The 16,292-nt window shown below is 38.8% G+C and overlaps 1 protein-coding gene across 1 annotated transcript in view; it reads right to left on the bottom strand.

Annotated features, from left to right (window-relative positions):
* Positions 1-16,292, bottom strand: part of XRN1 (5'-3' exoribonuclease 1) — a 177,551-nt gene that overhangs the window by 51,450 nt on the left and 109,809 nt on the right. The window contains 1 exon segment of the mRNA XM_057498318.1: positions 13,202-13,271. Within this exon segment, the coding sequence (XP_057354301.1) occupies positions 13,202-13,271 (70 nt within the window).

Below are 16,292 nucleotides of genomic sequence, written 5' to 3'. Positions count from 1 at the left end.
ATTGGATTTTTTGCTTTTTGTTTGTTGAGGTGCATGAGCTCTTCATATATTTTGCATGTCAATCCTTTATCGGAACTGTGAATTATGAATATATTCTCCCACACTGTAGGATACATTTTTCTTCTATTGATGGTGTCCTTTTCTGTACAGCAGCTTTTCAGCTTGATGTAGTCCCACCTGTTCATTTTTGCTTTTGTTTTCCTTGCCTGCGGAGATATGTTCATGAAGAAGTTGCTCATGTTTATGGACAAGAAATTTTTGGCTATGTTTTGTTCTAAGAGTTTTATGGTTTTATGATTTACATTCAGGTCGTTGATCCATTTCGAATTTACTTTCGTGTATGGTGTAAGACAATGGTCCAGTTTCATTCTCTTACATGTAGCTGTCCAGTTTTCCCAGCACCAACTGTGGAAGAGGCTGTCATTTCCCATTGTATGTCCATGGCTACTTTATCATATATTAATTGACCATATATGTTTGGGTTAATGTCTGGAGTCTCTATTCTGTTCCACTGGTCTGTGGGTCTGTTCTTGCGCCAGCTCCAAATTGTCTTGATTACTGTGGCTTTGTAGTAGAGCTTGAAGTTGGGGAGCGAGATTGCCCCCACTTTATTCTTCCTTCTCAGGATTGCTTTGGCTATTCGGGGTCTTTGGTGGTTCCATATGAGTTTTAAAACTATTTGTTCCAGTTCATTGAAGAATGCTGTTGGTAATTTGATAGGGATTGCATTGAATCTGTATATTGCTATGGGCTGGATGGCCATTTTGACAATATTAATTCTTCCTAGCAAAGAGCATGGGATGAGTTTCCATTTGGTAGTGTCTTCTTTAATTTCACTTAAGAGTGTCCTGTAGTTTTCACAGTATAGGTCTTTCACTTCCTTGGTTAGGTTTATTCCTAGGTATTTAATTCTTTTTGATGCCATTGTGAATGGAATTGTTTTCCTGATTTCTCTTTCTATTAGTTCATTGTTAGTGTATAGGAAAGCCATAGATTTCTGTGTATTAATTTTGTATCCTGCAACTTTGCTGAATTGTGATATTTTTCTAGTACTTTTGGAGTGGAATCTTAAGGGTTTTTTATGTACAATATCATGTCATCTGCAAATAGTGTCAGTTTAACGTCTTCTTTACCAATCTGGATGCCTTTTATTTCTTTGTGTTATCTCACTGAGATGGCTAGGGCCTCCAGTTATGTTGAATAACAGTGGGGAGAGTGGGCATCTGTCTTGTTCCCGATCTCAGAGGAAAAGCTATCAGCTTCTTGCTGTTCAGTATAATGTTGGCTGTGGGTTTATCATATATGGCCTTTATTATGTTGAGGTACTTGCCCTCTATACCCATTTTGCTGAGAGTTTTTATCATGAATGGATGTTGAATTTTGTTGAATGCTTTTTCAGCATCTATGGAGATGATCATGTAGTTTGTGTCCTTTTTGTTGACGTGGTGGATGATGTTGATGGACTTTCGAATGTTGTACCATCCTTGCATCCCTGGGATGAATCCCACTTGGTCATGGTGTATGATCCTTTTGATGTATTTTTGAATTCGGTTTGCTAATATTTTGTTGAGTATTTTTGCATCTACGTTCATCAGGGATATTGGTCTGTAATTTTCTTTTTTGGTGGGGTCTTTGCCTGGTTTTGGTATTAGGGTGATGTTGGCTTCATAGAATGAGTTTGGGAGTATTCCCTCCTCTTCTACTTTTTGAAAAACTTTAAGGAAAATGGGTATTATATCTTCTCTGTATGTCTGATAAAATTTCAAGGTAAATCCATCTGGCCTGGGGGTATTGTTCTTGGGGAGTTTTTTGATTACTGCTTCAATTTCTTTGCTGGTAATTGGTTTGTTTAGATTTTGTGTTTCTTCCTTGGTCAGTCTTGGAAGGTTGTATTTTTCTAGGAAGTTGTCCATTTCTTCTAGGTTTTCCAGCTTGTTAGCGTATAGGTTTTCATAGTAGTCTCTAATAATTCTTTGTATTTCTGTGGGGTCCGTCGTGATGTTTCCTTTCTAATTTCAGATTCTGTTGATGCATGCTGATTCTCTTTTTCTCTTAATAAGTCTGGCTAGAGCCTTATTTATTTTGTTTATTTTTTAAGAACCAGATCTTGGTTTCATTAATTTTTTTTCTATTGTTTTATGCTTCTCAATTTTATTTATTTCTTCTCTGATCTTTATTATGTCCCTCCTTCTGCTGACTTTAGGCCTCATTTGTTCTTCTTTTTCCAATTTAAATAATTGACTATAGATTATATAGTGACTATAGACTATAGATAATTGACTATAGATAATGAATAGACTATTCATTTGGGATTGTTTTTCCTTCCTTAAGTATGCCTGGATTGCTATATACTTTCCTCTTAAGACTGCTTTTGCTGCATTCCACAGAAGTCGGGGCTTTGTGTTGTTGTTGTCGTCATTTGTTTTCATATACTCCTTGATCTCTATTTTAATTTGGTCATTGATCCATTGATTATTCAGGAGCATGTTGTTAAGCCTCCATGTGTTTGTGAGCCTTTTTGCTTTCTTTGTACAATTTAGTTCTAGTTTTATACCTTTGTGGTCTGAAAAGTTGGTTGGTAGAATTTCAATCTTTTTGAATGTACTGAGGCTCTTTTTGTGGCCTAGTATGTGGTCTATTCTGGAGAATGTTCCATGTGCACTTGAGAAAAATGTGTATCCTGTTGCTTTTGTATGTAGAGTTCTGTAGATGTCTATTAGGTCCATCTGTTCTAGTGTGTTGTTCAGTGTCTCTGTGTCCTTACTTATTTTCTGTTTGGTGGATCTGTCCCTTGGAGTGAGTGGTGTGTTGAAGTCTCCTAAAATGAATACATTGCATTCTAATTCCTCCTTTAGTTCTGTTAGTATTTGTTTCACATATGCTGGTGCTCCTGTGTTGGGTGCATATATATTTATAATGGTTATATCCTCTTGTTGGACTGACCCTTTATCATTACGTAATGTCCTTCTTTATCTCTTGTTACTTTGTTTTGAAGTCTATTTTGTCTGATACTAGTACTGCAACACTTGCTTTTTTCTCCCTGTTGTTTGCATGAAATATATTTTTCCATCCCTTGACTTTTAGTCTGTGCATGTCTTTGGGTTTGAGGTGAGTCTCTTGTAAATAGCATATAGATGGGTCTTGTTTTTATCCATTCTGTGACTCTATGTCTTTTGATTGGTGCATTCAGTCCATTTACATTTAGCATGATTATCGATAGGTATGTACTTATTGCCATTGTAGGCTTTAGATTCGTGGTTACCAGACGTTCAAGGTTAATTTCCTTACTATCTAAGAGTCTAACTTAAGAAGCACTTAAGATGCTGTTACAAACACAATCTAAAGGTTCTTTTCTTTTTCTCCTCCTTTTTATTCCTCCTCCATTCTTTATATATTAGGTATCATATTCTGTACTCTTTGTCTATCCCTTGATTGACTTTGGGGATAGTTAATTTAATTTTGTATTTGCTTAGTCATTAGTTGCTCTACTTTCTTTACTATAGTTTTATTACCTGTGGTGACAGCTATTAAACCTTAGGAACCCTTCCATCTATTGCAGTCCCTCCAAAATAGACTGTAGAGATGGTTTGTGGGAGGTAAATTCTCTCAGCTTTTGCTTATCTTGAAATTGTTTAATCCCTCCTTCAAATTTAAATGATAATCTTGCCGGATAAAGTAATCTTGGTTTGAGGTCCTTTTGCTTCATTGCATTAAATACATCATGCCACTCCCTTCTGGCCTGTAAGGTTTCTGCTGAGAAGTCTGATGTTAGCCTGATGGGTTTTCCTTTGTATGTGATATTATTTCTCTCTCTGGCTGCTCTTAATAGTCTGTCCTTATTCTTGATCTTTGCCTGTTTTATTCCTATATGTCTTGGTGTTGTCTTCCTTGGGTCCCTTGTATTGGGAGATCTGTGGATCTCCATGGCCTGAGAGACTATATCTGTCCCCAGTCTGGGTAAGTTTTCAGCAACTACCTCCTCGGAGACACTTTCTATTTTTTTTTTTTTTTTTTTTTGGTGAGGGCATCTCTCATATTTATTGATCAAATGGTTGTTCACAACAATAAAATTCTGTATAGGGCAGTCAATACTCAATGCACAATCATTAATCCACCCCAAGCCTAATTTTCGTCAGTCTCCAATCTTCTGATGCATAACGAACAAGTTCTTACATGGAGTACAAATTCTTACATAGTGAATAAGTTACATGGTGAACATTACAAGGGCAGTCATCACAGAAGCTTTTGGTTTTGTTCATGTATTATGAACTATAAACAGTTCAAATATGAATATTCATTTGATTTTTATACTTGATTTATATGTGGATACCACATTTCTCTATTACTATTATTTTTAATAAAATGCTGAAGTGGTAGGTAGATACGAGATAAAGGTAGAAAACAGAGTTTAGTGTTGTAAGAGAGCAAATGTAGATGATCAGGTGTGTGCCTGTAGACTATGTGTTAATCCAAGCTAGACAAGGGCAATAAAACATCCATGTATGCAGAAGATTTCTCTCAGAACATGAGGGGGGAGGTTCTAAGCCTCACCTCTGCTGATCCCCATTTTCTCACCTGATGGCCCCCTGCGACTGTGCCTGTCTTAGGTTGTTCCTCCCTTGAGGAATCTTACCCGTCGGAGACACTTTCTATCCCTTTCTCTTCTTCTTCTGGTACCCCTATAATGCGAATATTTTTCCATTTGGATTGGTCACACAGTTCTCTCAATATTCTTTCATTCTTAGCTATCCGTTTTTCTCTCTGTGCCTCAGCTTCTTTGTATTCCTCTTCTCTCATTTCTATTTCATTTGTCGTCTCCTCCGTATCCAACCTACTTTTAATACCCTCCATCGTGCTCTTCAGTGATTGGATCTCTGAACTGAATTCATTCCTGAGGTCCTGGAAATCTTTCCGTACCTCTATTCGCACGTTGATGATTTTTATTTTGAACTCCCTTTCAGGAAGAATCATAAGGTCCATATCATTTAAATCTTTCTTCGGAGTTATATTAATTTTACTCTGGACCAGGTTCCTTGGGCGTTTCCTATTTGTATATGGTGCCATCTAGTGTCCAGAAGCTCTACTCTGGAGCTCCTCAGCCCGTGAAGCAATGTCGGGAGTCGCAGGAGAGTGGTATTGGTGCCTGGGGGGAGTAAAGAGCTGTTCCCCACCTCCCGGCTGCTGTGCCTGTCTCCACTGCCTTAACCAGTGGGCCGAGCACACAGATATAAGCTTTTGTCCCAGAGCAGCCGGATATGGATCCCTGCTTTCCACAAGCGGCTGGAATCTCAGTCTCTCCAGGAATTCTGCCTGTATTAGCTTTCCAACCCAGTAATCATGCAAGTGTCATGAAAGCACCATGAAATGTAGGTTTGTGCTCCCAGAGCTAGGTATTCAGCAGTTCCAGGCCTTTCACTCCCTCCCTGCTCCATTTTTCTTCTTTCCGCCAGTGAGCTGGGGTCGGGGAGGGGCTTGGGTCCTGCCTGGCCACAGCTTTGGTACATTACCCTGTTCCATGAGGTCTGCTCTTTTCTCCAGGTGTATGCAGTCTGGCACCGTCCTCTTTCCTGTTGCTCTCTCAGGATTAGTTGTGCCAATAATATTTTCTAATTGTATACAGTTTTAGGAGGAAGCCTCTGTCTCTCCTCTCACGCTGCCATCTTTAATCCCTACTCTAGTCTGCCTATTTTTTAATTTGCTTATTTGTTTTGGTTTTTGAGGTTCATGAGCTCTTTATATAATTTGGATGTCAACCCCTTATTAGATGTCATTTATGAATACATTCTCCTGTACTGTAGGATGAATTGTTGTTCTATTCATTGTGTCCTTTGCTGTACAGAAGCTTTTTAGTTTGATACAGTCCCACTTGTTCATTTTTGCTTTTGTTTCCCTTGCCTGGGGAGATATGTTCATGAAGAAGTTGCTCATGTTTATGTCCAAGCGATTTTTGCCTATGTTTTCTTCTAAGAGTTTTATGGTCTCAAGACTTACATTCAGGTCTTTGATGCATTTAGAGTTTACTTTTGTTTATGAGATTAGACAATAATCCAATTTCATTCCCTTACATGTAGCTGTCCAGGTTTGCCAACACCAGCTGTTGAAGAGGCTGTCATTTCCCCATTGTATATCCATGGCTCCTTTATCATATATTAATTGACCATATATGCTTTGGTTTATATCTGGGTTCTCTAGTCTGTTCCACTGGTCTATTGGTCTTTTCTTGTGCCAGTATCAAATAGTCTTGATTACTGTGGCTTTGTAGTAGAGCTTGAAGTCAGGCAGTGTAATTCACCCTGCTTTATTCTTCCCTGTCAGGATTGCTTTGGCTATTCAGGGTCCTTGTGGTTCCATAAGAGTTTTAGAAATATTTGCTCTAATTCATTGAAGAATGCTTTTGGTATTTTGATAGGAATTGCATTGAATCTGTAGATTGCTTTAGGCAGGATGGCCATTTTGACAATATTAATTCATCCTATCCATGAGTATGGGATGTGTTTCCATTTATTGGTATCTTCTTTAATTTCTTTCAAGAGTGTCTTGTAGTTTTCAGAGTATAGGTCTTTCACCTCCTAGCAAAGGTTCATTCCTAGGTACTTTATTCTTTTTGATGCAATTGTGAATGGAATTGTTTTCCTGGTTTTTCTTTCAGCTAGTTCATCGTTAGTGTATAGGCATGCCACAGATTTCTGCGTATTAATTTTGCATTCCCCAACTTTGCTGAAATCAGATATTAGATATAGTCGTTTTGGAGTGGATTCTTTAGGGAGTGGATTTTTTATGTACAATATCATTTCATCTGCAAACGGACAATTTGACTCCTTCCTTACCTATCTGGATGCCTTTTATTTCTTTGTTTTGTCTGACTGCCATGGTTAGGACCTCCAGAACTATGTTGCATAAAAGTGGGGAGAGTGGCTATCCTTGTCTTGTTCCCAATCTTAAAGGAAAAGCTTTCAGTTTCTCACTGTTAAGTATAATGTTGGCTGTGGGTTTGTCATATATGGCTATTATTATGTTGAGGTATTTGCCCTCTAAATCCATTTTGTTCAGAGTTTTTATTGTGAATGGATGTTGAATTTTGTTGAATGCTTTTTCAGCATCTATGGCAATGATCATGTTATTTTTGTACCTGTTTTTGTTGATGTGGTGGATTATGTTGATGGATTTTTGAATGTTGTACCATCCTTGCATCCCTGGGATGAATCCCACTTGATCATGATGGATGATCCTTTTGAGGTATTTATGAATTTGGTTTGCTAATATTTTGTTGAGTATTTTTGCATCTATGTTTATCAGGGATATTGGTCTGTAATTTTCTTTTTCTGTGGTGTCTGTGACTGGTTTTTGTATTAGAGTGATGTTGGCCTCATAGAATGAGTTTGGGAGTATCCCCTCCTCTTCTACTTTTGGAAAACATTAAGTAGGATGGGTATCAGGTCTTCACTAAACGTTTGATAAAATTCAGCAGTGAAACCATCTGGTCCAGGCGTTTTGTTCTTAGGTCATTTTTTTATTAGCAGTTCAATTTCCTTGCTGGTAATTTGTCTATTCAGATTTTCTGTTTCTTCCTTCATTAGTCTTGGAAGGTTGTGTTTTTCTAGGAAGTCGTCTGTTTCTTCTAGGTTTTCTAGCTTCTTGGCATATAGATTCCCATAGTAGTCTCCAATAATTCTTTGTATTTCTGTAGGGTCTGCTGTGATTTTTTCTTTCTCATTTCTGATTCTGTTGATATGTGTAGATTCTCTCTTTATCTTAATAAGTGTGGCTAGGGACTTATCTATTTTGTTTATTTTCTCAAAGAACCAGGTCTTGGTTTCATTGATTCTTTGTATTGTTTTATTTGTTTCAATTTTATTTCTGCTCTCATCTTTATTATGACCCTCCTTCTACTGACTTAGGGCCTCATTTATTGTTCCTTTTCTAGTTTTGTTAATTGTGAGTTTATACTGTTCATTTGGGATAGTTCTTCTTTCCTGAGGTAGGCCTGTATTGCAATATAGTTCCCTCTTAGCATGACCTTCACTGTGTCCCACAGATTTTGTGTTGTTTTGAATTATTGTTGTCATTTGTCTCCATATATTGCTTTATCTGTTTTTATTTAGTCATTGATCCACTGATTATTTAGGAGCATGTTCTGAAGCTTCCATGTGTTTGTGGGCTTTTTTGTTTTCTTTGTGTAATTTACTTCTGGTTTCATACCTTTGTGATCTGAGAAGCTGGTTTGTATAATTTCAGTCTTTTTGAATTCACTCAGTCTCTTTTTGTGGCCTTGTATATGATTTATTCTTGAAAATGTTTCATGTGCACTTAAGAAGAATGTGTATCCTGTTGCTTTTGGATGGAATGTTCTGTAGATGTCCGTTAGGTCTGTCTGTTCTAATATGTTGTTCAGTGCCTCTGTCTCTTTGCTTATTTTCTGTCTGGTTGATCTGTCCTTTGGAGTGAGTGGTGTGTTGAAGTCTGCTAAAATGAATTCATTGCATTCTATTTCCCCCTTTAATTCTGTCACTATTTGTTTTACATATGTAGGTGCTTCTGTGTTGGGTGCATAGATATTTATAATAGTTATATCTTGTTGTTGGATTGACCCCTTTATCACTATGTAATGTCCTTTTTTGTCTCTTCTTACTTTCTTTGTTTTGAAGTCCATTTTATCCGATGCAACTCCTGCCTTTTTCTCCCTTTTAGTTGCATGAAATATCTTTTTTCATCCCTTTAACTTTCAGTTTGTGTATGTCTTTGGGTTTGAAGTGAGTCTCTTTTAGGCAGCATATAGACTGGTCTTGTTTTTTTTATCTATTCAGTGACTCTATGTCTTTTGATTGGTGCATTCAGTCCATTTACATTTAGGGTGATTATTGATATGTATGTACTTATTGCCATTGCAGGCTTTAGATTCGTGGTTACCAAAGGCTCAAGGGTACTTCCCTTGCTATCTAATATTCTAATTTAACTCTCTTCGTACAGTATTACAAGCACAACCTAAATGTTCTTTTTTTTTCCCCTCCTTTTTCTTCCTCCTTCATTCTTTACATGTGAGATGTCATACTCTGTACTCTTTGTCTATCCCTTGACTGATTTTGAGGGTAGTTGATTTGAATTTGCATCTGCTTAGTAATTAATTGTTCTACTTTGCTGTGGTTTTATTTCCCCTGGTGACATCTATTTAGCCTTAGGAATACTTCCATTTATAGCAGTCCCTCCAAAATGCACTGTAGAGGTGGTTTGTCGGAGGTAAATTCTCTCAGCTTTTGTTTATCTGAAAATTGTTTAATCCCTCCTTCAAATTTAAATAATTACCTTGCCAGGTAGAGTATTCTTGGTTTGAGGCCCTTCTGCTTTATTGCATTAAATGTATCATGCCACTTCCTTCTGGCCTGTAAGGTTTCTGTTGAGAAATCTGATGGTAGCCTGACGGGTTTTACTTTGTATGTGATCTTTTCTTTTCTCTCTAGCTGCTTTAAAAGTCTGACTTTATCCTTGATCTTTGCCACTTTAATCATTATATGTCTTGATATTGTCTCTTTGGGTCTCTTGTGTTTGGAGATCCGTGCACCTCCATGGCTTGAGAGAGTATCTCCTTCCCCAGATTGGGGAAGTTTTCAGCAATTATCTCCTCAATGACACTTTCGATCCCTTTTTCTCTCTCTTCATCTTGTGGTACCCCTATAATACAAATATTTTGCCATTTGGATTCGTCACACAGTTCTCTCAGTATTCTTTCCTTCTCAGAGATCCTTTTTCTCTCTGTGTCTCAGCTTCTTTGTATTCATTCCTCTTCTCTAATTTCTATTTCATTTACTGTCTCTTCTACTACATCCAATCTGCTTTTAAATCCCTCCACTGTATGTTTCATTTCAGATATGGAATTTCTTAATGACTGAATCTGTCTTAAAGTAATTCCTGAGTTTTGAATATTTTTCTGTACTTCCATAAGCATGTTTATGATTTTTATTTTGAACTCTCTTTCAGGAAGATTGGTGAGTTCTGTTTCATTTGGTCCTTTTTCTGGGGTTTGTGAGATTTTGTTCTGAACCAGGCTCCTTTGACGTTTCATATTTCTATGTGGTGCCCTCTAGTGCCCAGAATCTCCAGTCTCTGGAGCTGCTCAGTCCCCAGAGTGAGGTTGTGGCTCGTAGGTGAGCAGCACTGGTGCCTGGGGGGAAGCAAGATGTTTCCTGATCTTGCTTCTATTTCCCCCTTTAATTCTGTTACTATTTGTTTCACATACGTAGGTGTTTCTGTGTTGGGTGCATAGATATTTATGGGGGAACCATTCCCGTCTGCAGTGTCTATCTCCAGTATCAGAGCCAGTTGGCCAAGCACACAGGTGTAAACCTCTGTGCTTTGAGTCTCTAAGTGTGTAGGTGGGCCCTCCCTCTGGCTGGCCTGATGGCAGTGCAGTGACTGCCAGTTTGCAAGCCAGTGCCTGCAGGCCAGGAGGAAGGCACAGTAGGCTGCGTATCACAGCGGGACCCTCGAAGCTGAGTAGCCAGCCAGGGGAATGGAGCACCTGAAGCTCCTGAGAGTTCCCAACTTCCTGTGCAGAGCACACCCAACCTTGTTCACCTATCCCTTCTCCCACACAGCAAGTTCTGTGCAAACCCCGCCCCTTCAGCAGCCCTGTTGCTGCTAGAAAGCCTCCCAGACCACCTGACTTTCCTTTGTCCCAGACCGGCCGGATGTGGATCCCATTCCTTCACAAATGGCTGGAATATGTATCTCAAGGACTCTGCCTGTCCCAGCTCCCCAACCCCTCCAACACTCCAGGGCTGGGTGTTCAGCAGTCTTAGGCTTCTACCCCCACCCAGCTCCATTTCTCTTCCTCCTGCCAGTGAGCTGGGGTGGGGGAATGGCCTGGGTCCCATCGGATCAAGGCTTTGGTATGTTACCCTGCTTTGTGAGGTCTGCTCTGTTCGTGAGGTCTGTATGCAGCCTTTCCTCCTGTTCCTGTTCCAGGTTAGTTGTATTAACTATATTTTTGTACTATATATGGTTTTGGGAGTAGTTCTCTGTCTCATCTCTCACGCTGCCATCTTGAATCTCCCCCCTGGTCACGTTTTATTTTTAAAAATTTTTACTTGAAACAATGTCACACTTGTATAAATGTTATAAGACGGTACAAAGCCATTTGTCCTTCAAACATATGAGAACAAGCTCCCACCATAATGCCTTATCACCCTTAAACCATTTCGTGTTTTTTTCAGTATCATTATTTCTTATTTATTTATATTAGTGAACTACATTATTTAATGTTAATCCCAACTAGTGTCATTACTTTCAACACAGCAAGATGTTTGTTACAGAACTACTGACTATATTCTCTATGCTGTACTTTCATCATCATGACTAATTTATATCACGATTGAGATTTTGTGCTTCTTTATCCTCTTCACCTATTTCACCCACCCACCCCAAACCTCTCCTCATGGTAACCACCAGTCACTTCTCAGTGTCTATAAGTCCACAGCTGTTTTGTTTTGTTTTATTTTGTTTTGATTCCACATGTAGTTGAACTCATACAGTATTTCTCTTTCTGTCTGGATTATTACACTTAGCATAATATCCTCTGAGTCTATTCATGTTGTCACAACTGGCAGGATTTCTTTCTTTTTATGTCTGAATAATATTCCACTGTGCATATGTACCACTTCTTCTTTATCTGTTCATCTGTTGATGGACACTTTGGTTGTTTCCATATCTTGGCTATTGTAAATAATGTGGCAGTAAACAAAGGCATGCATGTATCTTTTTGAATCAGAGATTTTTGTTTTTTATGGGTTAATTCCTACAAGTGGAATTCCTAGGTCATATGGCATTTCTACCTTTAGTTTATTGAGGAACCTCCATACTGCTTTCCATAGTGGCTGCACCAATTTACATTTCCACCAACAGTATAGGAGAGTTCCCTTTTCTCCACATCCTTGCCAGCACTTGTTATTTCTTATTCTTTTGGACGGTGGCCATTCTGACTTGTGTGAGGTGGTATCTCTTTGTGGTTTTGATTTGCATTTCCCTGATGATTAGTGACGTGGAGCATCTTTTGTTGTGCCTATTGGCCATCTGTATGTCTTCTCTGGAAAAGTGTCTCTTCAGGTCTTCTGTTCATTTTCTGCTTGGGTTATTTGTTTTTTTGGTGTTGTGTCATATGAGTTTCTTAGGTATTTTAGATGTAAGCCCCTTACTGGATATATCATTTGAGAATATATTCTCTCATACCATAGGTTGCTTTTCATTTTGTGGATGGCTTCCTCTGCTGTACAGAAGCTTTTTACTGTCACGTAGTCCTACTTTACATTTATTTTTGTTTCCCTTCCCTGGGAGATGTGTCCAGAGAAAAACTGCTCATGCTTATGTTAAAGGGATTTTTGCCTATGTTTTCTTCTAAGAGTTTTATGGTTTCAAGTCTTATATTTAGGTCTTTAATTCATTTTGACTATTTTTGTGTATAGCATTAGACAGTAATCCAGTTTTATTCTCTAGCATGTTACTATCCATTGTTCCCAATGCCATTTTATTGAAGACTGTCTATTTCCTCTTGTATATACATGCCTCTGTTATCATATATTAATTGTCCATATATGTGTGGGTTTATTTCTGGGGTCTCTATTCAATTCCATTTATCTATGTGTCTGTTCTTGGTCCAGTACCATACTGTTTTGATTACTGTAGCCTTGTGGTATAGCTTGAAGACAGGGAGTATGACACCCCCAGCTTTGTTTTTCTTTCTCAAGATTACTTTGGGTATTCAGGATCTTCTGTGGTTCCGTATAATTTTTAGGATTATTTAGTCTAGTTCATTGAAAAATGTCACTGGTATTTTGATAGGGATTGCAGTGAATCTGCAAATTGCTTTGGGTAGGATGGCCATTTCAGCAGGATTAATTTTCCTATCCGTGATCATGGGGTAGTTTCCATTTATTTGTGTTTTCTTCAATTTTCCTTCATCAGTGTCTTATAGTTTTCAGAATACAGGACTTTCACCTCCAGGTCACATTTTAATTAGACAATATTATAATCAGTTACTTAATTATCTTCCCCACTATATTAAAGCTCTATGAAGGTAGAAAGCATGTCTGTCTTACTCACTCTTACATCACTAGTAGCATATATGACATCTTGCACATAACGAAACTGTGGACAGGAAAGTAATGTAAAGTCACTGGCCACACAGACATTCACAAACTGTGATTATACAAACCTTATGGTTAAGCCTCCAGGAAATTCTTCATCAAATAATACTTCAAACAGTACATCAGCTTCTCTATTAGCTGTTAAAAAATGAGAGATTTAAAAAATCATATAATGAAAGATTAGCATATAAGTTCTTGGATTATTAGAAACATTACAACTATCAAAAAGTGGTGTGGGAGAATAAAGACAGTAAAAACAAAGTAAATCAGCTCAAATACTACCTAACTGGTATTAACTTAAAGTAAAATAATTTTTAAATTATATGCTGTAGGATAATTACTTATATCTTCTCTCTGCTGTTGTAGATATTTGACATTATTCATAAAAAGACAATAAGAGAGAGGAGGAGCCAAGATGGAGGCGTGAGTAGGAGAGCGGAAATCTCCTCCCACAAACATATTTATTTTTGAAAATACAATAAATACAACTATCCCTAAAAGAGAGACCAGAAGATACAGGACAACAGCCAGGCTACATCTACACCTGCAAGAACCCAGCACCTCACGAAGGGGGTAAGATACAAGCCGCGGCCCAGCGGGACCTGAGCACGCCCCTCACCCCAGCTCCCGGTGGGAAAAGAGGAGTCAGAGCCTGGAGGGAGAGGGAGCCCAGGACTGCTAAATACCCAGCCCTAGTCATCTGCACTGGGAGGGCAGACATACAGTGCATGGTGTGCTGGATACTAGGGAAACGGAACAGAAAAACCTGCGAGCGTTACCCACAGCTGGTGCCCCTGGGAAAAAAGAAAAGCGAGTGCTTTATGAAAGTCTTAAAGGGACAGGTGCCTAACAGTTGGACGGAAGCATCCCGGCGCACTCAGACCAGCAGCTGGGAATCCTGGGCAACTCCGGGCGAACTAACCCCCACAGCAGCAGGGCAGCTCTGAGGCCCCTCATGGTGATAAACAGCCTCCCGCCCGTTCCCCCTCCGGTGAGGCCCTGCCATATAGCACAGCAGCAACCTGAGGCTGGCCACGCCCACAGCAACTGCATGGAGCTTACTCCACAGTGGCCGGGCAAGAATCAGAGACCCTGTCTGCACGCAACTGCCCAGCACAAGCCACTAGGGGTCACCGTTCTCCCAGGAAAGGAAGGCCAGGAGCAAGTGAAAATGAACTTGGTTCTCCCAGTTGACACACTTGCCAACTGCCTACGACTACCTCTATCGCCATGAAAAGGCAGAAGAATTTGATACAGACCAGACTAACTCAGACATCCTCCCTAGACAGGGAATATGGGGAGATAGATTTAACCAATCTTCCTGAAAAAGAATTCAAAATAAAGGTCATAACCATGCTGACGGACTTGTAGAGGAATATGCAAGAGCTAAGGAGGGAGAATACAGAAATAAAACAATCTCTGGAAGGACTTCAAAGCAGAAAGGACAAGATACAAGAGGTCATTAATGGAATAGAAAACAGAGAACAGGAACATAGAGAAGCTGATGCAGACAGAGATAAAAGGATCTCCAGGAATGAAAGAATATTAAGAGAACTGTGTGACTAATCAAAATGGAACAATATCTGCATTATAGGGGTACCAGAAGAAGAAGAGAGAGAAAAGGGGATAAAAACTGTCTTTGAAGAAATAATTGCAGAAAACTTCCCCAAACTGGGGGAGGAAATAGTCTCTCAGACCATGGAAGCACACAGAACTCCCAACACAAGGGACCCAAGGAGGACAACACCAAGACACATAATAATTAAAATGACACAGATCAAAGACAAGGAAAGAGTATTAAAGGCAGCCAGAGAGAGAGAAAAAAGGTTACATAGAAAGGAAAACTCATCAGGTTATCATCAGACTTCTCAACAGAAACCTTACAGGCCAGAAGAGAATGGCATGATATATTTAATGTAATGAAACAGAAGGGCCTTGAACTAAGGATACTGTATCCAGCACGATTATCATTAAATATGAAGGAGGGATTAAACAATTTCCAGACAAGCAAAAGTTGACGGAATTTGCCTCCCACAAAATACCTCTACAGGGTATTTTACAGGGACTGCTCTAGATGGAAGCACTCCTAAGGCTAAACAGATGTCACCAGAGAAAATAAAATCACAGCAAAGAAAGTGGAACAATCAAATACTAACTCAAGGCAAAAAATAAAATCAACTACCCACAAAAGCAATCAAAGGAAACAAAAGAGCACACACACACACACACACACACACACACACACACACACACACACACACACACAAACACCTAACACACAAAGAATGGAGGAGGAGGAATAAGAAGGGAGAGAAATAATCATCAGACTGTGTTTATAATAGTTAATAAGTGAGTTAAGTTAGTCAGTAAGACAGTAAAGGAGCTAACCTTGAACATTTGGTAACCACAAATTTAAAGCCTGCAATGGCAATAAGTACATATCTTTCAATAATCACCCTAAATTAATTGGACTGAATGCACCAATCAAAAGACACAGAGTAAAAGAATGGATAAAAAAGCAAGACCCATCTATATGCTGCTTACAAGAGACTCACCTCAAACCCAAAGACATGCACAGACTAAAAGTCAAGGGATGGAAAGATATTCCATGCAAACAACAGGGAGAAAAAAGCAGGTGTTGCAGTACTAGTATCAGACAAAATAGACTTCAAAACAAAGAAAGTCACAAGAGATAAAGAAGGACATTATAGTGATAAAGGGGTCAATCCAACAAGAGGATATAACCATTATAAATATATATGCACCCAATAGAGGAGTACCAACATATGTGAAACAAATACTAAGAGAATTAAAGGAGGAAATAAATGCAATGCATTCATTTTAGGAGACTTCAACACACCACTCACTCCAAAGCACAGATCCACCAGACAGAAAATAAGTAAGGACAGAGAGGCACTGAACAACACACTAGAACAGATGGACCTAATAGACATCTACAGAACTCTACATACAAAAGCAACAGGATACACATTCTTCTCAAGTGCACATGGAACATTCTCCAGAATAGACCACATACTACACCACAAAAAGAGCCTCAGTAGATTCAAAAAGATTGAAATTCTACCAACCAACTTCTCAGACCACAAAGGTATAAAACTAGAAATAAATTGTACAAAGAAAGCAAAAAGGCTCACAAAC

Source organism: Manis pentadactyla, chromosome 1 (genome assembly GCF_030020395.1).
Source record: "Manis pentadactyla isolate mManPen7 chromosome 1, mManPen7.hap1, whole genome shotgun sequence".
Classification (NCBI taxonomy): domain Eukaryota; kingdom Metazoa; phylum Chordata; class Mammalia; order Pholidota; family Manidae; genus Manis; species Manis pentadactyla.
This window is presented reverse-complemented; position numbering and strand designations above follow the sequence as displayed.